Consider the following 23,439-nt stretch of genomic DNA (forward strand, 5'->3'; position numbering starts at 1 on the left):
TGGATGCTAGATGCCCAAATGTCTTTCTCACTAAAATCCAAATAAATGTGACCGTTTAACAAAGTTTTGCTGTATTCAATTTTTTAAGGCGTATAGTAAGCTTGCTGTGTTATTAAAAATTTTGGACACAGAATTGAAAGTGTGCTTATAAAGTTTATCGAACAGAAAAAGTGTATTTTTTTACCTTGTGTAGCTTTGGTGTACCAAGACCCACGTGTATTCCCTTCTCACGTTTTGTCATCGAGGCCCTCTCGCATCGGAAAAAAAAAAACCGCATGTCGTGATATATGTTTTATGCTTATCTTTATTCATTGTTCATGTATATATTTCACTCTCAGCATAAATAGGGAAGAGATAACATAAATACTACAGTTTTTCTGGCATGTAATAAAAAACGTTTTGCAACACTAGTATATTTGAAAATGGATACTAGGTATTCCATGTTTCCATGGAAGTGTCTTTCATGTTCCGAAGCATTCACAGAGTTTATTCATAGCTCATCTTTAACAAGAGATACTGATCGAACGTTATGCAACAAGTTGAGAACAATTCATTTTTTTTTCCCAATCTTTTCACTATTGCAGATGTAAAATAGCCCTGTCTTAAACTAGAGATTCGCGATACAAGGATGTAGGCATTCAGGAACTGAAGTATAACCAGGAGTAAAGTTACTGAACCAGTCTTCTTATATATGTAGCTGTACTCACACCTGCAGATTAGACCATAAAAAGGGAGGGAAGGGGGGCTGCATTCTCAGAGCTAGCTTGTAAAGCGCATGCACCCACTTAGGTATGCTGGTGATTGCAATTCTTCACTACAGTTTACGCGTCGCTTCATTTCGGGTTGTTAGCATGGTTCAGCTTCGCCCAGCAGTATACCTGTAGATGTATAAAAACTTGGTTGCTAAACTGTAAATCTTAACTGTTGCATGTGCAGAGAACACTTGTTTTTTGTGCCATAGTTTAGCGACCAAAATCTACAGCATAGCCAGCTCTTAAAGAGAACGATAGCTACCAGTAATGGATGAAATATTGCGCAAGACATGGAGAGACACTCGTATAGCATTGTGGTCTTTTTTGGTCGGGAACTACTACACCGGTTTCGCACTCTTTGAAAAAAAAAGCACCTAGACTATTTTTTTTTTATAAACATTAAGTTTCTTTCGTATTTTTTGTTTCCTATTCTTGGCAGTCTTTGCACAATGTACAACGTATTTACAGCCAGGATCACAATGTAGGCATCAAAAAAGCGATTGTTGCTTTTTCAAGACCTTATAAAGTCTTTTTCTCTCTCCAAGTGCCTTTATTTGAGGATGTATGTTTGTCACCTATGAGAATGTGCGTTCATTTTTTTACACTAAAATAACTTCCAGACTCGGTAATTAACTCTTCTCAACCTTTTCCTACAAATTCTAGTAAATAAAATTGCCATCCTTCAAGTACCTTGTGCCCGCAAAAAAAAAAAAAAAAATGAATTCCTTCACAGCTTATTGCTAGGAAAAGCCATCCTGATGCACAGACATTACGAGGCACTATTATTGATAATATAAAAAATTCCTGAAATGTATTGCAATCATAAAGGATTAGCCAACATGTGTATTTTTTGGGCACTTCAGAACACCTAGACAGAACCAATATTTCTGCTTGTCAAGATGTGCCCAGTGTACGATTGTGAAGTATTAGCGGAAAAATGATAGCTTAATATGTAAAGCAGCCTTCGGGGTAGAACCTAAATCGGTTTCACTGGTAGGTATGTGTTCCTTTTAAGAGTTGGGGCCATGCTGTACAACTAGCCCAAGTTCTTTCGGTGTGAACTGTATAGTATGCTATTACATGTACAAATAGCTCTGAATAGCACTTTTAGTTGGCACGGGTATTATTGATATTGGTAATGCTATAACGGGTTTACGTAGATATGCTCTTTGAGGTATGGCTAACTCGCATTAATTCAAACTTCCCCACTTAAATTCAAGTTATAAAAAGTTTTGAGGTGTCTTAAAGCAATAAAAGATAACCGGCTGAAAAACTTTGTTCTGCTGCATAAAAAAGCGTATGCATATGCACCATGATCCTTCTGAGAAAACCGTACAGACGAATTTGCTGACGTGCAACACGGGCAGAAACCTTTAAAAAAAGTTTCTTACTCGGAAGTTACTGCATGCCGTCAACTAGTTTCAAATGTTTGCGGAAGTCATATAACGGTGTGCCATATGATGGCTAGTTTAGGCAGAGATGTCCTGCTTCTTTTGTTTGGTCAAATTTGAAGGAGTGGAAGATTTTGTGCTATTGAAGAGTATACTTGAATCTGAACAGTTCCAAGATGCAATGAAATTTGCTACTCAACCTAAAGCGAGACCTCGCATAATTCTGCTTCGTTTTCGAATTTCCCATATCAGTATGGGGCTCCTCTGTGCTAGAGGCCTCTTTCACTTTTTTTGTTTTATATGTCATGTACTCATTATAAGGTCTTCCATTCAGGAATTTTCCTTGGCGATGCCTCACAGTTTTTTTTTTTTTTTACTTTGGACAACCTCGCATTATATCACCACACAAACCTGTTTACACTGCTGCCTTATCGATATAGCTCCAGCCTATTCCCATTTTTGTGACCTTGTGAAGCTTGCATTTCTTCAAGAGAACTACTTCAGTTTATACAGAATTCATAACACCAGCTTTTATGAAATGCAATTTTTTAGTTAATCGTACAGACAAAATCGTACAGACAAAATGCAACACTAGTACTGACAAAATGCAACATTCTTTGCTTAAATATCTCTGCCATACTTATTTCTAAATGCAAATTCAGTAAATGCTTTTTATGTATACTTTTGAGACGTGAAAAATGAGTAGCCTGTGACCCAGGGTCGCGCGTGGATACGCTAATTACACATATTCAACTGGCATATGCATACGCATATTCAACTGTTTTATGCCCTCAATCATCAGAAATACTTAATTTTAGAAAAACTTCAGAATTACTACATGCATCACAAGCCACTTCCTATTTAGTATTTTGTATCTTGCAAAAAGAAAATGTTATGTGAAGTTCTAGCATCTTAGTGCTAAGGTAAACGGCAAACGCAAAATGAAACCATAATACACATTCAACGTGACAATTAGCAGCAGAAATATACAGATGTGAAGGTAAACAAGCTTTGTTATACAGCCAAGTGCTTCTAGCACAAAATTTGCACCCATTCAAATTTCAGTTACAAATGGGACCTCAAATATAAGTTCAGCCACGGTTGCAATACCACAGGTTTGGTAAATATTTCATTGTAGGCCAAAGCAACAGTGGTCTGTCAAACTGAAACATTCTAAAGCATGACATTGATATTGTCATGAATTTTTTTTAAATGCTTAGCGCTGGTACTATTCACTTGTTAACCAGTGCTTTGAACTACTTTACATTATAAACGGTACGTATGTCAACTAGTCTTAACGGTAAGACCTCTAGACATTCTTAAATAGACTTGCTCTTAAAAATATTGTTCAAGCATCAAAAATATTAAACACTCTTCTTATGTTGTTCAATTTATAGTAATGTTGCACCAGAATGTATGGCATTGCCTACCTTCAAACATCGTCATTGTATATATTAAATTTTTTTTTAATGTGAGGTAGTATTACATTTTTGTTCTTCACAAGTAGCTGCTGCAAAATAAAGTATCAAGCTTAACAATTGCTACATGTTCTTAATTTTTATAACTACGGTTGTGTAATGTCGACATTGTTGACTTTTTTGCAGTCCTCGTTACTGCACTGCAGCTGAACAGCCAACATAGTGCATTATTTTATATTGCAACCTTGATTGAAACCCAAACTCCATGTTTTTAATATATATGTTTCAATGGCTACTCGAGTGAGCAGTAAAAACAAATGGTGTAAATATTTTTTCCAAGATGACAGCATATAATATAAATAGCACTGAAATATCATGAACTCACTAAAAAACACAGAAAAAAAACGGCACCGGACATATGGATGGTAGTTTGCATATAAATAGCACTCTATAGATCAAGCTGTCAATAGAGATATAACGTCTAGCATGATAGAATTTCATCAAAGGTATGATAGGGCTCTCTGCAGAAAACTATCTGCTACATCATCATGGGACTACACTCCTCAAGGTTTCCACAACAGGAAACATTCTCACATAAAATGTTGCACACTGCATAACAGACTCGTAATATGCATAATGTCAAACAGCATGTAGAGCTCGATGCCACTTCTTAGACATACCGGTACGATTCCTTGCCACAAGTTGGAATGCTAACTGGATAAAAGTGATTCAACGGCAGATATGCACAAATGCATCATACGTCACAGTGTATTATGTATCTAAGGGAAGATTGATAGCACAGACATGACTGCAACTACTGCTGCCCATGGCACTGTTATTTTTAAAGCAAACTTTAGAAAAATTTTGCGAGTTGTTTGAATGGAGATTTCACTATGTGTTTTGGGAATTTGGCAACAAAATACAAAGCTGTTCTAAAAATAATAAAAACAAAAATATTAGACCTTTCTTTTTTTGAAGGAACATTTGTGAAAAAGATTTTGCGTGTGAAATGGCCAAACCTCTTCTGCGCCGAGGACATTCTTCTGAACCAAAATATAATCATAGGTGTTAACATTCTTTAGTTAAAAATATAAGCGTTTTATGACTAGAATTTTAGGGCTTCTTTCTTAAAGAAAGACCTCCATAAAAAATACAATTCTGGTGGCAACAACATTCTCTTGCTTCAGAAAGGATGCGTGGCATCCATAAAGAAGTCACAAAAGTTTGCATTTGGTAGCTTCAGCGGTTACAAAGAACATGTTCCTTTTCTCATGAAAAGTAGCGTTAGTTAAAAAAAGGCATTTAAAGTTTGAGTTGCCGCTGTGCAGTCACGGGATCAGGTGCGTTTGGGGCCATTTTCAAATGCTTTCCACTGCACTTAAAAAGTCGCCACTTCATGGAAGCACTTACCAGTAATGCTGCAATATTGTGCCATGAAAATTGAAAAATCACATTTTCAGACGTCCTTGCCCTCCGTTCCCCCTTAAACACTGTCACCAAGAGGTTCAGTCACAATGCCCGGCAAAGAACATAAAAATAGTATGCTCTCGCTTTCTCGAACCTGTGTGCATTTCAGCTTCTGCCAACTGTACTGTACACAAGTTCACAAAAACACATCGACATGCAGAAATTGTTCGGCAATAAAAAGGTCCCAGCTTCACACGTAGCTCGGTGTGGTGGTCAATGCGGCAAAGATCGGAGCTTGCTTATTTAAACACTTCTTTTGTGCTTGAAAATTTGCTTTCTATGCTTTTAAGCACGGGGATCAAATGAACTACCTTGAAGGATTGCCAGTGTCTATAGGAAGGAACTCCACTCTAAGGTAACCACCAGAAATTCCTTTTCAAAGGTCCATAGCGAGAGGGTGTAGGGCCCAAATAATCGGGAGGACGCTTTGTATAATTTTAAAAACACGCCAACACAGCAAACTGCAACATTGTTCATTGTGGGACCCCGACATTCAACAGACAACGTCACAACATTCAGGACCTCTGCACCTCGGTACAAAATGGAACAGCTTCGCTCTGCCTGCTGACACAAGCTAAAATACCTGATGGATTGTGTCCCCATACAAAAAGATAAAGGTGATAAAAAAGCGTTATTGCAACGTGGGCAGCCTCTGTCAACTTGCATTAGCTCGGATAAAAGCATTGCAAAAAGACGAGTAAGAAAAACGCCTTGTGCTGAGCAAGCGTGCGCCGTGCAAAATACTTTCGGGCAATGTTGCGCTTGTTCACTAAAGCATGAGGCACATGTTTAAGCACGGGGAGCCATTGAGAGCCGGCACACCTGACAGATCTCGCAGTTTGCAAGGATTTTTAGGCCGTCAGCAATGCTGTGAGGATTCTTGCGTCAACTGTACTGAATGTCTAGGTTCCTTTTGCTCTGACCTAGAGGCCAGATCACTGTCGTGAAGAGAAAGAATCTCTGAGATGTGCCTGCTTTTAACAACCATTCCCCATTAGCACTCAAGCGCCCCCTATATACAGATTTTTTTTGCCCAAACAGCAGCGCACATCAAGTTACTGCAGCTTGCGAGAGCAACGTACATAAGCAGAATCAACAGTCGGCTTAGTCTTTCAGTTCACACCATCTCGTCTCCCGCAGTGGCAGATGCGTTTTCCAAGAGCTTCTGATTCATTTCCACCACCATTTTCGGAATTCGGTAGTTGTTCATCTCCACAAAGTCGGACATGATGATGTTGCAAGTGTGATTACCGCTACCCGGCACTTGGCTTGATAGCCAGCTCTCTAGGACCGCATTCACCTTGGGGACGACGTAGACCCTGAGGCTATTGCAGATGTGCATGGTGACCGTCGAAGGCTGAGGAGTGCCAACGGCCTGAAGCACGAAGAACGCCTTGGGATCACGTCCCTGCTGCAATGTTTGGTTCCAAAATGTGACCAGGCGCCCAGCGTCGTCTTCATCTGGCCACGGGTTTGGGATGTAGCTCGTAGGCCAGAGGTACGGATGGTACTTGGCCAACTTTTCGTGACCGTAGAAGGTGATCATCTGATATCCACGCCGCCACAGTGACGCGAGGGTGATGTTGTCCAGGTCTGTGGTGAACTGGCACATAAGTGGGCCGAACGCGCTCGTCAACTTGTTCAGGAGGCGGTTATGGTCAGTGTCCGTCATGTTGTAGAAGTGCTGAAAGTGAACCAGTATGACCTCTTTCTTGTGGCTTTCGAGGAACTCCTTGACTTCCACGAGGAAGTTGTCAACGACGGCACCGAACAGCCCGTGAATAAGGTACAAATTTTCGTCTTTCGGATCCTTCCTTACGGCTATCCTGATGTCGAAGTAGCGGATGCCAGCATGCAACTGCTCCATAGTGCTGATGTTCTGCGTGACTGACCAGCTGTACATGATCTGCTTTCCTATGGGACCCAGAAGTTTCAACAGCTTGTTGCCGTAGTACTCGTTGTCCGGCGCTATTTCTGCTTGTGGTGATATGGTATAGCTGCAGCTATCGTGCGATCCTGGAAATATGGAAATGACAATGTCTTCAGAATCTCGGCCGAAATTAAAATGCCGACCCGACTATGCCATAGCTATAATTAATATATAGAATTTTTATCCTCAGTCATCACCTGTAACAAGTGGAACCGTTTCTGAGTTGCGCAAATAGAGCACAAAATCAAAATGCCACGGGAGGTCGTTCAGTGCTGCCCCGCATTACACGCATACGTGCAGAGAAAACAGCTTACGCACAGTACGCCGTGTGAAAATAGAACTTTTGACTTTCTTTTCTTTTTTATTGTATTACGATGACGCGTGATCGCACTCGATTCCTCTCTTCTACTGACGCATAAATAACGCGCCATCGGTTATAATTAAATGCGCATAAGAAACCTGGCAGACATTAAACCACACTCTATTAAATGATCCTCGCTGAAAAACGGGATCGGGGTACGTAAACTTTGTCATCCTTCAATAGAGAAAATTGGTTCGCCTGCTCCAAGGAAAAGCTCATGCCTAAATGGGAGGGGCAACGTATGTGTGCTACGCGCGTATGCTTCGTTCGAGGAAAGCGGCAAGGACGTCCGAAATTAAGATCAATATATGCGGCCAGGTTCTCGTTCAACTTTTCTTACTAGCGGCACGCCAAATTAGAATGTCAGGCGCTTCTCCACTGAATCTCGAACGGACGTGTACCGCACGCGGTGCGATGCGGACGATCGGAGTGGCTAACAGAGCTTTCGCGTGCATATACCTGGTATGGCTAGGTGGTTCAGCGGTACGTTGTGCAGCTCCTCCGGCAGGTTGCCCATCCAATTTTCCATCTCGGACGTTGCGTCCCCATCGGTCACGGCTGCCATATCGACGGCACCACCGTCAGAAGCTGCGCGATCGTACGCAGGATCGGCGAGCACGCAAGCACCCTCCAGCTGATGAGCATGCTTGGTACCAGTTGCGTAGAACCACCACACCCACATGACCTACGGAGCCGAAGGATAGAGACAATGTGCGGCAATCTGTTAACGCCATGACTCGAAAGCGAATTCGGGAAATATTTATAGGGAGAATAACGAGCAAATGCTGTAATATTATTGATACGATTGGTAAAGAGGGCGCGAGGAGCAACCCACAATGGCGGCATCCACTGGAAAATAAGCATGGCCGAGTCAACTGAGTCAGTTCATTGAGACGATCAGCTGTTTGCGCTATCTTAACTCCCGGACGAGCAAGTCATGTCTAACGCTCAACAGACCAACAGTCAGCCTGATGATTCGTCGAAGAAAGAAGCTAAACCTGAACAAAGTTACGGCTTTGAGAGCTACCCGGAAAGACGGGGTGGAAAGAAGCCCGAGAACTGGCTGCGAATCGCGCTGTTCGGCGAAGGTCGAGAAAACTTAGACAACATCCGCTGTGAAAAGAATGTCGTGGACTGCGTCAAGGACAGTAAGGAACGTTTGTCGTTGCTAGTCAGCATCTGTACTTACCGTGTAGAGGAACATACTTTGCTGCGCAGATCGGGTTGTACGGTGAGGTGCGACGACATGCTTGCATTGAACTTTGCTATAAGTGTAACCCGATATCTCTGCGATCTAATACGCGACATCGACGGAGCGCTTTTCCTTCTGTTCCCGTTCTTTTATTTTTACCTGTGTGTGACGCGTTCAGGTGTGAGTAATATTCCCGCGCGACTACAGCAGCGTGGACTGATTCCATCATGATAGCTGCGTAACAGGTTTGCCACTACGGCTTATAATTATGGTATAAACATTGTGTTTTGCTGAAAACTGCATTTTTTTTTGTGATCGCACGTTATCACTTTGTCTTGCAGGTCCCCTGGTAAAGCTGATGATAAGTGCTTTAAAAAGTGCCGGCTGGTAGGTAAATCTCATGTATCATTTTTAATGTGCTTTTGTAGCTAAGTTAGTTTTTTATGTAGTGGCGTAACATCCTGTACTCTAATTTATCTCCTGTCATCCTGTCGTTGGTCGTATGATACAATATTTCTACATTGCACTTATTGTACCTAATTTTTCATTGATCTCTAATCATATGGTGGTTTTGGGACATTATAAACACAAACAGTTATTTTCATTTATCTGAGTGACCAGAAATATAGTAAACAAAAAGGAATGTATGCACCATGCAGCACGATCGTCTGCAGAACTTAAAATACCTCACAGAACAAATATGGGGTGAAAGGATTCGGTAACGAAACACTGTAGAAAAACAGTTGCCTCCTGCTTGACTTCTCGAGTCTCTTGCTGGTGTTGTGCAGCATGCATGCTTGCCTGACATGCAAAGCATAGTACCATCTGAATTTTGCATAACAAGCTCAAAGTAACATGCTACTTAGCCTTAACTCTACAATACACAAAGAACAATGCTACAAGACTGGCTTGTCTCACAGTTCTCAAAGTTAACTAGCACTTTGATGATCCATTAATGGGAACAGTCACCATGCGAATTGTAACGACGACATTCCGACGCAATTCGATGAGCTAGCTATACTGCATTAACAGTGCAAGGATTGCTCTGGTAATACATAGTAGTAAAGTTACATAATGGCAGAGCTGGGAATGCCAACAAAACCTCAACTGAAACAGTGTTTCGGTTGCACAATGCAACATGCATGGTCAACTTCAGGATGTCGAGCATCTCCATTCAGATGATTGCAGTGTCACCATTGCATACCTTTTGTCTATCTCCATCGTTGTAGACAATGCAACTCATGACTATCTAAAGATTGGACACTGACTGAAGAAGAAATTATATGAAGGATCACTTATCTGCTTATCTTTTGTTTGAACATTATTTTTTTGTTCAAGTAAACATACTTAGTCAATAAGTCCATAGAATAGTAACCCGATCTGATGTTTCATCTCTTATTATTTATATTCTGCTCTGCTTCTTGAAGCGAGAGTGTGTTATACTGATTTCTGTGCTTATTGCCTACAATTATTGAAGAACAATCATGAAATTCACCTCATTATAATCACAAGGTACAAGGACTGCAAAACAGACATGTTGTGACTGTTGCATTACTATTGCTTAGTTCAGTTACATCAGCTGGCAGGTTAGTTAATGAGGCAGTGTTTATGGGTATAATAGCTCAAGTGTAACAACGTATGCTGTGTGTTTTGATTTTTTGTTATACGTATTATCTAATTGTCAATTATTTGTTTTCTGCTGCCACTTCATCGCCACTCAAGTTTAAGAACTTGAATCGGCACCTTGCATACTGGAAGACACATGTCACACACTAGTAGCTGAAGCAAAACTACAATATATTCAATCTCTGTGGGCTGAATGCTGTACAGGTATAGGTCGTCCCTTTTCGGCTGTATTATGTAGTTTTTTTTTTGTGTGTGTGCTGGAGCTCCAAGTCCCATGTTTGATGTTCTCTTTTCAGTGACATAGACATTCGAAGGAACATCTGCTGTGAGCCATGCGAAGGTCTTGTAACTGGTGGCTTTGACACGGAGTATAACCAAGTCGTCGTGTGCCAGAATAAGGCCAGGTCGAGAGGCACCGTTCAGGGTGTGCTTGCCCATGAGCTCATGCACATGTTCGACTACTGCCGAGCCCATATGGACTTCAAGAACATGGATCATCTTGCTTGTACAGAGGTGGACTATCTCATCTTGGAATTTTTTTTTTTAGTCGCAAATAGTAGTCATAGGAGCATGCAAGGGAGCCGCCGTGGATAAAGAGTGACACAAAATCGTAGTTTCAACTAAATGTTTAATAAAATAAAATTTATTCTGAATTACTTCACTGTTAGTTTCTTCAGCTTAGTTGTAAAAAAATTCTTATTAAAAGATCCGCATAAGATTTTAAAACAGTCGCTTGTTCTTCATTGTTATAAATTCAAATTAGCCAATGGAAGACAAGCTTACATCCCTTACTTCACCCTCCGCTGAAGCAAAGAAAACAATGCTAGTGGATATTGCTAGAAATCTTCTTAATTTTTTAATGCAATGTAAAATGCACCCCACATAAGCAGGTATTACTAGGCATGTGCGAATAGTGTATTTAAGGTTTGAAGCGAATTCGTATCAAATAGTAATTTAGTTTAATAATTTAAAGTGAAATTAGAGTAATATTTGTCATGTATTATAAGGGAAAAAAATGAGTATATTTTTTATAATCCACCTAATGTGCACAATATTTTTTAACATTGAAACAAGCTGTATGAATTGTCATCCTTTCTAAGTGGAAGCAATTTTGAATAGTAGCAGTATTTGACTTTTGGTAAAATGCTGGTGATAACCCCTGAAGTACGTTAATTTTTAAAATTTGCTACACTTAGAACATATAAGTTGGCAAAACAAGCTTTCAAGCTTAAAAATTATATGAATTAATGTGAGGGTAATATCATCGTTTAACCTTGAAGCGGGGCTTGGCGGATTTTTTTTGGATAGGTGTGTTCATGGTGTACCATTCATACACTGTAGTGAAACCGCCTTTACAGGAGGTTACGTATAGTTTGTATATGATTATTTGTTCATTCCAATACTTCAAAAATTGATGGCAACATAAATTCATGTCGAAGTAAATTTCATTACTGTAATATTTGGTTGAATATTTGCACATGCCTAGATTACTTTACCCCTTTCTGCTTTACCCCTTTCTTTTTTTTACCATCTAACCAGTGTTGCAGAGCTGCAGTGTCTGCAGATTTGCACTTTGTACACTGGTTATTCACTCACTGCACTGTGACAGCACGAAAAGCCTGAATATATAAAATAGCTCAGTGAGTATGGGCAGTTGTTACCGCTTCAACCAGTGCCCGAAAGAGATTTTGGCATAGCAGCGGTCTCTTATAACTTCACTGTACTGGCGCAGCAGTGGCTCTGCTGCCCCCGATGTGTGTTCCCAACAAAGGATTAGAAACACAGGAAGCCTTATATCTCAACTCTGATTACAGTAAAAAACAGGAGTGACAAATGGCACTATCTTTAATACATATACTACGATGCTCATAGCTGAGGTTGACTTTACCTCCAAAGTGAGGTGCCAATTGTTAATTTTTATCAGGAGACCTGTGAGGTCTACATTTGCAGGACCTGTACACATCGATTACAGTTGCAAAGCAAACCCCATAATGCCAACCAGTGGAATTTCCTGGAAACAGTGCTGCTGTTGAATTTTGATACTGCTTTGCTTACCTCTCAATTGTTGCTGTCAGTCTACTAATTTTATCCTTTTCGTTGACGTGAATATGCAGGTTCGCGCTGCAAATTTGTTCCATTGCTCCTTCATGAGTGCCATGTCGCAAGGTTCAGCAAGTCCCTTCAATATAGCTAGGTCTCATGCGGTAAGTCCTTTCATGATACTATGTGATAGGTATTCTGTTTATAGTGCCATTGTGGTATGCTGTATCCTTATTAGCACTTTACACAGGTCAGTGAATATGGTAGGCATCACTGGTAAAATGTATTTTGCTCCTCTGTATTGTTTTAAGGAAAGGCTGAATAGGATAGTGAAGTTTACCTGGATTGGTTAGATTATACTTATCAAAAACCGCAAACACTAGTCTTAGTGTGAGGAATATTCGTATGCCAGAAAAAAAAAAGAGGAACCAAAACATTGGATCAAAGTTCACGTGACATCATGAGATGTGTGATTTGCTCAGCTATAGCCCACAGTTTATTGATAAACAAGAACTAGTACTGTGCATTCTGAAGGAATAAAACAGCCAACCTGGTGAACCTTAAGTTAAATTCAGTTGGTCATTTAAAAGCTTTGTGATGGTGCTGAGATGGTCATTATGTAATATAACAGTGATGCTGTATTGCATAAGCACTGTAGGAGTGTTGAGCATTGTGATGAAGCTTTGTCACAAGATAGCTTACAAAAGACTCCTTGAATGTACTTTTAAAGTGTGGAGTGTCAAGAGCTTGGCTTGTTGTCCACCCATGCATCTCATGTGGCTTGATCATGCTCACTGAAATGCTCAACGCAAGCTGTAAAAAGGCTTGCAATGCTTAAAACTAAGTTAAAAGGAACGAGCAAGATCTAAAACAATATATGTAAAAAAGACCCTAGAAGAGTTGTTATAATTTACTCAAGATAGCAAAAAAAAAAAAATGCCTTGGAAACATGCGCCTGACTCCCGTGCTGCAGAAGGGATGATGCCACCACCCGGCTAGAAGCCCGATAGCTCCTTCCACGTGCACTTCACCTGTGTGCACTTCATTCTCAGCATGTTGATGGCAAGTGCTCCTCCCGCATGCACTTCACTTCTGGCATGCTGATGGCCGACAGGAGCAGGGCTCGCTCTCCATTAATGTGCGGCCGTCTTTAAACCGGTTGTACTACTCCTTAATTTGTGTGCGGCTCATAGCATCGTCATTGAAAGCCGTCGTAATCTTTCCAATAGTTTCCACTTGGCTGTCACCCAATTTCTGGCAAAATTTGGTGCAGTAGCGCTGCTCCAGCCGCTCCGCCATTTTCCTTGCAATAAAAAACCCAGGAGAGCACTGCACACTGCCTTAGTCAAACGCTGCGTCCCAGCGACTGACGCTATCGGCAGGCGGGAAAAAAATTCATGCATGCACGTGAAGCTTCAAGGTCGGCTGATGGAAGCGTGCTTGTTTCAAATCCATCAGCTGTTCGCAAAAAAAAAAAAAAAAGGTTGGATACTTTTCTAACAGAGCTCTCACTGTGTCCTCAAAATAAGTTGCAGCAACATTTCTAAAGTAAAAGATACGCTTCTTTTACTGTTACATTTTGATTCATTTTAATGTTTTCTCCTTGCTTCTAGGAATGTGTCAAGCGAAAGGCTGTCAGTTCCATCGTTGTGGCGAGGGGTGTTTCGCAAGAGGAGGCAAGAAGTGCTGTTGATCGTATTTTCGACAAGTGCTACAACGACCTTGAACCTGTGGGAAGGCGGATACGTAGGAATTCGCCACACATGCAGTGGGCATATCGGGAACGCTACCATTATGGATACGACGAATAAATATAGTTAGTAGTTTTATAACGACATTGTAATTGAGGTTATCTAAGAGGATTTTGCCGGTGCCACAAGAAGTCATGTTCATATTGTCTGCAGATTTTCGTTAGGTGGACTAGGCCTTTGTTTTATAGGTTGAATAATAAAAAAAAGCATTGTTGTGTTCAAAGTAGTGTTGTCTCTCTATCTCTTTCTTTTCCTTCTGATCAGGAATAGTGTTTTATTACACGGAGGCCTGCGAAGGGGCAGAGGGCCATGGTCTTCCAGTCCTGGCGGGGACGCGGCCAGCAATTGTGGCGGACTCCTCTTAGGGGGGTGTCTGACCAGTTCTCGAGGACCAAATAAAGTTTATTTCACTTCACGGCTGTAAGAAATATGTAGAAGTTCCATATCTACAGAATATAATATGTACAGGAAAGTTTTATACACGGGAATGTACTTAGTTCATGTCCTCTCTGCTAGACTTGTGGTGTGACCAGTACTTATAAGTTATATTGAAAGTTGAGACTGTTTCTAGTTTTCATTTGTGTTTGTGTCTGCAAATTTGTGCTAGTTCTGGTAGGCAAGAAAGCGACGAAAACATTTAATAGTGCCAGAAGGATATTATAATTGTGTTGAGAGTCTTTTGCGAATTTCGCTGGACCTCTAGAAATGACGAAGCATCGATATTCATATTGTATCGCTTGTAAGGCAGCCTAAGCCATGTTCATGTCGTCATGCGCTGAATAGAGCAGCGTCCTACTAAGGGAACATCTTGCTGTCTCAATTCAGAACACTACAATTATAATAAATCAATAGCCGAGGGACATCCCTGCCAAAAAGTGGTCAAATGTAGTTTGAGGGCTCGCGGAAGTTTTCCCACATCATAGACAGAAAACAGCTTTGCATAGGATTTTGCAGTAACAAAAGTCTTAAATCGTGGCATAGGCTGCAATTTCAAGTTGTTATTTTAGAGAATTGGGGGAACAAGAAGAAGCGGACAGTATTAGATACCTTATATGCGTGATATGTAAATCGAATTTGTTAATCCTGTATATGCATCACAAACACACGCACGCACGCAAACTTTGAAGGCTTATCTAATAAGCGTGATGTGTAGATAAAACGAATCCCCTAAAGTCGTATTATGCGCCACGCACACTGCTGGACACTTCCCAGAGCGAACCTAATAAGACTGCTCGAAGATGGATTCATGTGTTTAAAAAGAATGCAGTCATTTGTGAACTGTACGACCGCACTGGAGCCGACAAAGTAAGCGCGTAGCAGACGATAAACCTGATGCGGCGCTCATATCGCCACTTTTTGAATAATAACTGCGAAAAAATAAATTATTGACCTAAACTCATATAACTGTTTTATTCAATTATACAAGCCTAATAAACGCTTTTTATTTAGCGTATGTTTAATGACGGTTCTGGCCTCCGGCAGTCTGGTAGCGAGAGAAGTCAAAACAAAATGGCCGCGCCCATGTGCTTCTATTTGCGCGTGGTTTAGTTGATCGTGTGAACGTAGTGTAAACGTGTGCTGGCGCCGTAAAGACATCTGTTACGTTTGCTCACGCAGAACCTTAAGCTCAGGTGTTGCAAATGACCGCACAAAACGCAAGGATGCCTAAGAAAAGAAAACGCAGCGAGACGGCGCAAAATGAAGAGGTGCCGAGCAAGAAGAACATGGATGCGGAGAACGATCTGGACGGCGGAGAGTCCGACGATGATGGATCCCCAGAAAAAAAGGCAAAGACGGAACCGGAGGAGCCTTTCTGCATCAAGAAATTTCTCGCCGTACTCGATAAAGGAGGCGATCTGATGACAGGTTTAGCGCTTGGTTGCTCAATATTAAGTGCCTGTTTTTGAAATCACGTTCGACCTATCTACTTGGTTCCCAACGTCTCGTGCTTTTTTGCTGTTATTCTACCTGCATTTCCCCGTGAAGCTTTATGTTGCACTCTTGTGTTGTGGAAGACCGAGTACCGCTTGCGTGTCACGTGGATGTTACCATGGTAACGCTTAATTATGCGCGTCAGCCGAGTTTAAAAAGAGCGTTTCTTAATCCCCGGTTGACGAATAGTTCAGGAAGACGTCCACTTGTTTACACTGGCCGTGTATAAACTCGCCAGAAGCATCGAAAAACGTTGCTAGCTGTCGCGTTCGCTTACTGGTTAGCGATTACTAGTTAGCGATTAGCTAACTGGTTACGAAAGTTGTCAGGCTCTCATAAGTTTAAGACAGTGGAGGAGAACCCTTTGATGACCACAGCACGAAAGCACGTGGAAAGTCCCAGCATCATGAATAGCACATGTATCGCTCCTTTGACCCTATCGCCTACCATATCCCATAGCTTCTTTTACGTTCCTGTGTTTTCTGGGTGTGATCATGAAGCGATCTTCGGGTGGTGCTAAAGAACACTGCTTATAACCGAATATTACTTCTACTGTAATCAATATACATGAGTGCATATTTTTTGACCATCTATAAAGGCTGACAAAACACGTTGAAACTGCTCTCGCACACTAATCTTAAGTGGTTGGCAAATAATCTAAGATTGACACATCGAAGACTGTTCGAACAGTAATTTAGAAGCAGCACTAGACTGGTAAGGTTGTAATTTAAAAATAGCCTAAGAATTCCACGACACTTCGTATGAAATAAATATTTACATGCTTTAACAAATAACATTATACTTACATTTAACTGACAAAAATACCCTAATTATTTTAAATGAGGAAAGCTGTATGCAGCAGCAAGTGGAGCCATCAATATAACTTCTAACTACAGGCTGAAACATAGCAGTGACTACAATATTCAACGTTGTACATTGCCCGCAGATTTTAAATCAATTTCATGCAAAGATATTGAGGAAGTTTCACAAGTTGACATTATCGTTAATGTCATGGTAGTGGATTGATGACATTGCCCGTCACACTGAAGTTCTAAGCCAAACAGCCTTGGTCCAGTTTTCAATATAGTATCAATTGTTCCATAAGTACATGGGTGCATGCATTCGATGATGGAAAAAAGAAAAATTACCCCTCGCTTTTCCGATGTTCTGGCCATTTGAGCATTTTTTGGCATTTCTGATATGCACTGTTCAATTAGAATACTAAAATGAACAAAACACTATTTAATTCATTCTAAAATTTTGAATATTCACACACCCCTACTAATCCCCTTTCTGTTTACAGTTCTGATAATTTTGGTACTTCATTTAATGTTAGTATTTTAAGTTTGAATATTGCCACACAACTGACATTTACCACTTGCATGTTCAGAATTGCAGAAGTTTGTCGAAGCAGCTGACTCATTTGCAAGTGGAGAGAGCACAGAAGATGTCGTGAAACAATACCTTGATGCTGCTGATGGCAACTTCCAAAGCATTTCAGCACTTCTCTATGGTGTCAAAACGGGCTCACGTACGGTAAGTGTACAACTTTTTAAAGTCACGGAGAACTTGAATGTGGCTTAATCCTTTAGTGCGCAAATATTACTTCACTCTTTCATTTGCTGGCTTTGTTACTAGCAGGCCCAAAAGCAGATAGCATTATTTGGATCTTTTACACTTGCTGTCGCCCACTCACACCGATTCTCACATCTTCTCAAAATTACCGTCACTGAATTGTGCTTGTTCTCATGCTAACTGGCACTTGCTGCTGTTCATTCTAAGCTTACCAGAGTGTTTTCCCATTCATACTCGCATCCACTCTCACCCTTCGTTAGGGTAAATGCATGCAGCTAGCCTGCGATAGGAGTATGAGTAAATATGAGTTTGCCTTCTCATTAGGGAGTAGGCCAGTGTATGCTTCAGAAACCTGGCTTCAGAAACCAGGTTTATGGTGTCGATGCTTAGTTAGCATCGACACCATAAACCTGGTTTCTGAAGTGTTGCTCATTACTTTTTCTCTCATTCGTAGCACACACTGGTGTACCAGGCCCTGGAGCGCTTGGTTTCACGGCTGCCAGAGGACTTCAAACAGTACGTCAACACCGCTTTGGTGTCGGCGCAGCAGATGCTGCAGAAGTACAATCGCCTCGTACACATGTCTCTGTGCCGCACTGCTAAGCCTAACCATGCGAAGGCTGCTCTTCGCCTGCTTACAGCGATTGTCACTTTGGGGCCCGAAGGAGCACGTTACGTCACCAGCATCATCAACTTTGAGAGTACAAATTTCATCATGTGGATCAACACCCGAAACCGTAGGGTACGTTTCTTGGTTGTGCTACTATGCTTGAGCTCAAGCATATTGTGAGGATGGGCTTCTAACTCTTTCGCTGTCATTGATGTACTGATACATTGTTATTTCCCCCCCTCCCCGCCAACGCATCACTGACAAACCGGTGCATTCAAAAATACGAGCCAGAGTGCAAAGCAGGCATGTTTAGTGTGATTCTGATTTTTGCACCATCTTTCGAGTCCTTCTAGAAAAATGCATTTTTGTCCCTTGTGTTAGGGTGTATATTGAAGAGTACAGAGCGACTGTGCCCACCCTTTCCTGCAGGGCATGATTGCCCGCATGAACTGCTCTCTCAGGCTCAGCGACCATGTAGCTCGCATGCAATTAAAGGTTCAAGGGTTGTTCTGCCTCGGGTTTGCAGTTTTTTTGTTTTCTTTTATGTGCCGATGCCTTAGCAGTAAGTCGAAACATAACTTGATGGCTGCTTTTGCCCACTTGCTGTGTCTTCACTTGCTGCTGTCATCAGCAAACAAGATTGTTGTAGTTCCTTTCCATCCCTATCTCTTGTCTTGACTTCGCAACATCCCATTTCCCTGCATTTCTAGCTTGCCTGATATTCCCGAAACGAAGCGGACACTGGTGGTGCATTACGGTTAGAAACTCCCAACAGCGAGAGGGTTATTAACGTGTTATGTTACTGCAGTTACAGCTTGCTGCTTACTGGGCTGATTATAACCCCATCCAGAGCAATGGGCAGGACACACATAAGTCAGAAAAGGGATTGAAGCAGTCCGCTATTCTCTTTGAAGTATATATTTTTATTGTAGCACACATCACTGGCTTGATTCAGCCCCACAGCGTACTATAATACTACAGAACATTTTCGTGCTAAATGTAACAGTATATGACTTTTAATTTAGCGAACAGGTATAACAAATTTTGTTAACTGAATTGCACGAAAACAATTTGAAGTACATAAGGAAGACACCTGGACACAGCGCACACTAACAACTGAAACTTTATTCGAGAAAACAGACATATATATGCGGTTACGAGAACTTGTTTTTGCGCAACTCAGTTAAGATGAATTAGCAACTCGTCCAGACTGTGCTTCTCAGGTATAACAAGTTGCCAAATCAATTGGCTTTTATTGAACTGTTGCCTTCTTGCAGCACGAAAGGGCTGAACAATGCTTTCAGTTTCAGAATAATGCTTTCAGAATAATGCTCTGGAATCGGCAAGTTTTCATGCACCTCTCTGGCTTCGTTTAAAGGGGCCCCACAACACTCTGTCAGCATCATCGGAAAATGCTGCCAACCGCTGATCGAGGCTCCAGAAGACAAGCGAGCCAAACATTGTAACGCGGCATGCAGCCTTGGATTTGCCATTAATTCCCTAAGCCAACTAACAACTGTCCCCTGTTCTCTCGACAAATGATGGCATACACTTAGATGACCGCACCATAAAGCCAAACTCTATGGCTATCGGCTGATATGAGCTTCATGCAATGTGGAGTACCCACATCTGCGCAGCATGCGGTCACAAGCTCACGTTCACGATTGCACTGAAAAGGAACTGTGTGTTCAAGAAAAATAAGAAAAATATGCTCAACATCATGACACACACTGACGAAGAGATGCATGTCTTCGCTCCCTTTTTATCCCATCTCCTGCGTAGATTTCAGGGTGCTCGCTAAAACGAAAGGAGAGAGGAAGCACTCGAAGCATGCGTCGAAGCCCCGCCATTCCACTCGCATATGACGGATTCTAAAAAACTTTTGCTTAAGGCAATGTGTGAGGCCATGAGGTCTTTTAATGAAGGCATGGGATAATCATCAGAAGAAGTGTTGCAGGGCCGTTTTAAAGCATAATGTTCGATGCGTTATAGAAAAGTGCCTTTGTTCAGTGCTTTTAATTTTCATTCGGGAATTCACAATATTTTTGAAGTTTGGTTGGCCGTTCAAAATGCTTCAAATCTCAATCCACAGATTACTCTTTTCTGCTGCTGTAATCGAAGCAAACTTGCCATAATCTGTGCTTGTGTGGGGTTTGTCTTGTGCGACGTCAATTTGTGTGTGGTTTTCTCGACAGTCCTGACTGTGCTTACCGTGCGGGTTTGTCTGCGAATTTACATTTATTCCTCCGTGTAAGTATTCACCTGTGTGGGAGAAACATGACAGTCTAATTCTTGTATTCATACATGTGTGACCACACTTCCTTCGTTTTTTCTTGAATAGGATGCCGAAGACGTGAGAACCTGTGCAGTATTTTTCCTCATGTCGGTTCTTGTCGTTGGAAGCAACTCAGTGGCACGCCAGGTGCTTCAGGTCAAAGGTGAGAAATCAAATTTTCAGCATGAGTCCTTGGCACTCATGTTACACGCAGTAGCGTACATGTAGATACTGTTAGGCTCAAGAAGTTTGCCACATTATTGTTCGAAAATGCCGAATTTCACTCTGATATAGGCATGCCCTAAAAAACTGGTTAGTCAAAACTAATATTAGTGTTGAAATAAAGTATGGTATTTAATGTTGTGTCATAAACGGCATTCAATAGTTTGCACTTGGTATCCATGCCTAACACCTTGTTTATGATGCCTAACAAACTATCCTTTCAGGACCAACATTCGTTAATGCTTGTTGATGTTTCACAATGCTATGTTTATAGCTTTACAAGCCTGTTGCAGTGTTGTGGATCTCAGGATGATGGTAATGTGCTCTCTAGTTAGCTTTATTTGAGACTGTAACAACTCCTTGTTACTTGAAGGCATAAGTACAACATTCTAGTTAAGCTGGCGTTCATGGCAGAAGTTCTGTCTTCAATGTGTATCGACGCAGAGGCCCAAAAGTGTAATTTGGATTGTTTAGAGATCCTCTAGAAGGATCCACAAACACTGTGGCCCATTGCTGTGAATACAGATTAGATGGATAACAACAATTGTAGAGAGGAAGAATCACAATGATTGATACATTCAGCAGTCCTGCTTTAGTCTTTTATGTTCTGTTTCTAGCTGCTTCATTCATTGTGAATGTTAAATTCCAGGATTGATAAACAGCATATTTCCTGGTCTACTGTACGACCGCGCATCATTCATATGCAGCTTTCTGTCAACATTTCAGGCTAAGGTAAGTGGACACAATTATTTTCAAACAATGCCTTCATGTCAGAGATTTATGCTGTGCATAGTTAACTGTTCATGCTGAATGCAGAAATATGAGCCGAGAGCATATGTTATGGCCTATATTGTTGTTCAGTAGCAGTTAACCATTTATTATTATTAGTGTTTCTTTTTGTCCAAATAAGTGTAAGTACGTTTGCAGGCACATGCAAAATTGATAAGTTCAGAGTCATAGCATCATAGCCTAAATATAGAAGAAAAAGAAAAGCTCACTTGTACAAACTTAGTGGTTTATTTGCAGTAAAGAATAGGATTGAGTTGACATTTACATCACTTGCAGTGGCATTGTAGCTAAGTCTTTTTGAAGCTGGTATCTAATGCCCTGTACATACACTAACTTTCTACAGGGCTTACAAAGCGAGTTTCATGCATAAACTTAAGTTCTTTGCAGGTCTAAGTTCGTTGTTAGATATTTTGTTCCAAGAATATGCATCTAACAGGTTTTCACACTTCGTGCCACTTTCCAAGGTTGTGGAGACCACCTCTTTTACCAAGACCATAAAGTTGAAAATGTTGAATGACAAGTCCCTGAAGTATGTCACCCAATTGCTCAGCTGGGAAGGGCCAAAGCCATGGTCGATCCACGGTAAATGGAACAAGTTTAAGGCCATACGAGGTACCGAAAAAGAAGATCCTGAAGCAGTGCTGGTAAGTGCCGCTCTTGCGCAGTGTTTGGCTCAGTTTGTATTATTGGCTGCAGCTATTCCCATTACGTATGCTATTGTGTATTTTTTTTTAAGTCGGCATGCAACTGAGTTAAATTGGAGGCTATTGCACTGACTTTCTGGAGCTCGTACAACATTGGGAAGAGCATTTGCATATCATTACTTTGTTGTGTTGTGTGGCTTCTACAACACTGTGTATAATATTTGGGTCATTTTCAAGTGAACGCTTTCTGAAGGAAACAATCATAAATTACTATTTTAGGTGACAAACTTTGCAAAATGCCATGAGCAAAGTTTGGAATGGCCTCTGATGTGATGTTCAAGCTTGAAAAGTGACTGTGATCAGATAAATTTTTAATTTTTTGTATTTCAGTGGAGAAATGCTTTATCGCAATACAGATGATAACAGTGAATTAAGGGGTGATGGGATTCAAAAAGAAAGTTGCACTAATCTGTAGCCTAGGGCAATAACATTCTTGCTGTATATATAGACTTTTATGCTGATTTCAAATGTATAATTAGTTTTATAGTAAGTTACAGAATTTTCATGTTGTGCCATGGCAATGTATAGAGTATAGTTCGTTTTGGACAAATATTTTGCTCCACTAAACTTTTATGGTTCTGAGCCATTAATGGCTCGTATTGCTTCACACTCACTGTAGAATGCCAATAACTACCAAGAAAGTGCATATAAGACATTTTAATGGACAAGAAAAATTGTAATGTGAGAATTCTTGGAATCTTCAATTCATACTAATTGCTTACTTTCGGTTTGTGAGAACTATCCAGGCGATATCAAGTTTTTAAGGAGGTACTTGCATCCTTCACATGTTAAGGAATACCTGTGTGGGCGAAATTTAATCTTGATCGGGTTATAAGAAAAGACCGAAAATAAGATGTCCAAATTCAAGAAGTTGCCAAAAAATGGAACTTGAGCAAGAACTCATTTTGCAGGTATATTAGTGAAAGCTCGTCTATAAGGAAAAGATATGTTCTTTAAGATGATTTCTTTCGTCATGAGGGCTTGGCAGTCACGGTTATTTTGAGCAAACGGCTTTAGTGAACTCCTCGTGCAAAATGCAATGGCAAGCAGCCAGGCGACAATTTCAAGGGGACTCTAGACAATGAGCTCTTTTTAGTTTTGAGTAGCCACCTTGTGTTTTTTAAAAGCGATTTTAACCTACTTCTAGTTTAATTACGATTTTCAGTATTTTTTGTCGTGAAAGTAGAAAAACAAAACTTGTGAAAGCAAATAAAAATGAAAAATATGTAAATATGAAAAAAAAAACTTGTCTTTTTCGTCTCGCATCTTTCCTTAATTATCCTAACTGTTTGCAATTGTTAAACAGGCCAAAAAATAGCTCTAATACTCTCTGCGCCTGCTCTGTGCTCTAGATAAAATATTTAAAAATTTTATACTGGTAGTCAGAATGCTTGCCCGAAAGGG

The 23,439-nt window shown here is 40.8% G+C and overlaps 3 protein-coding genes across 3 annotated transcripts in view; 2 read left to right on the forward strand and 1 right to left on the reverse strand.

Moving 5' to 3' along the window:
* Positions 1-286: 286 nt before the first annotated feature.
* On the reverse strand, positions 287-8,110 carry LOC119174678 (PI-PLC X domain-containing protein 3). Its single transcript, XM_037425695.2, has 2 exons — positions 7,779-8,110; positions 287-7,044 (listed from the first exon to the last, which is right to left on the reverse strand). Exons 1-2 carry the CDS (start codon positions 7,999-8,001, stop codon positions 6,146-6,148), a joined length of 1,122 nt encoding a protein of 373 aa, XP_037281592.2. The 5' UTR covers positions 8,002-8,110; the 3' UTR covers positions 287-6,145.
* An 11-nt stretch (positions 8,111-8,121) lies between these two features.
* On the forward strand, positions 8,122-14,151 carry LOC119174677 (mitochondrial inner membrane protease ATP23 homolog). The gene is made up of 5 exons (XM_037425694.2): positions 8,122-8,467; positions 8,853-8,898; positions 10,434-10,650; positions 12,252-12,341; positions 13,791-14,151. The coding sequence occupies exons 1-5, from the start codon at positions 8,257-8,259 to the stop codon at positions 13,986-13,988; spliced, it is 762 nt and encodes a 253-aa protein (XP_037281591.2). The 5' UTR covers positions 8,122-8,256; the 3' UTR covers positions 13,989-14,151.
* Positions 14,152-15,438: 1,287 nt separating this feature from the next.
* Positions 15,439-23,439, forward strand: part of LOC119174674 (nucleolar pre-ribosomal-associated protein 1) — a 341,215-nt gene continuing 333,214 nt past the window's right edge. Inside the window, exons 1-6 of the mRNA XM_037425691.2 lie at positions 15,439-15,794; positions 17,251-17,396; positions 17,890-18,177; positions 20,387-20,483; positions 21,192-21,274; positions 21,796-21,975. Coding sequence (XP_037281588.2) covers positions 15,569-15,794; positions 17,251-17,396; positions 17,890-18,177; positions 20,387-20,483; positions 21,192-21,274; positions 21,796-21,975 — 1,020 coding nt within the window. The 5' untranslated portion in view covers positions 15,439-15,568. The remainder of the gene's footprint in view (positions 15,795-17,250; positions 17,397-17,889; positions 18,178-20,386; positions 20,484-21,191; positions 21,275-21,795; positions 21,976-23,439) is intronic.

Source organism: Rhipicephalus microplus, chromosome 5 (genome assembly GCF_043290135.1).
Source record: "Rhipicephalus microplus isolate Deutch F79 chromosome 5, USDA_Rmic, whole genome shotgun sequence".
In the NCBI taxonomy this organism is placed as follows: Eukaryota; Metazoa; Arthropoda; class Arachnida; order Ixodida; family Ixodidae; genus Rhipicephalus; species Rhipicephalus microplus.

Bases quoted from the DNA above. Each gene is read 5' to 3' on its own strand.
- LOC119174678 (XM_037425695.2), bottom strand. From the start codon at position 8,001: ATGTGGGTGTGGTGGTTCTACGCAACTGGTACCAAGCATGCTCATCAG. The intron at 7,045-7,778 runs GTATATGCACGC...CCATATTTCCAG, and splicing joins GAACCACCTAGCCATACCAG to GATCGCACGATAGCTGCAGC.
- LOC119174677 (XM_037425694.2), top strand. From the start codon at position 8,257: ATGTCTAACGCTCAACAGACCAACAGTCAGCCTGATGATTCGTCGAAG. The intron at 8,468-8,852 runs GTAAGGAACGTT...TTTGTCTTGCAG, and splicing joins CGTGGACTGCGTCAAGGACA to GTCCCCTGGTAAAGCTGATG. The intron at 12,342-13,790 runs GTAAGTCCTTTC...CCTTGCTTCTAG, and splicing joins ATATAGCTAGGTCTCATGCG to GAATGTGTCAAGCGAAAGGC.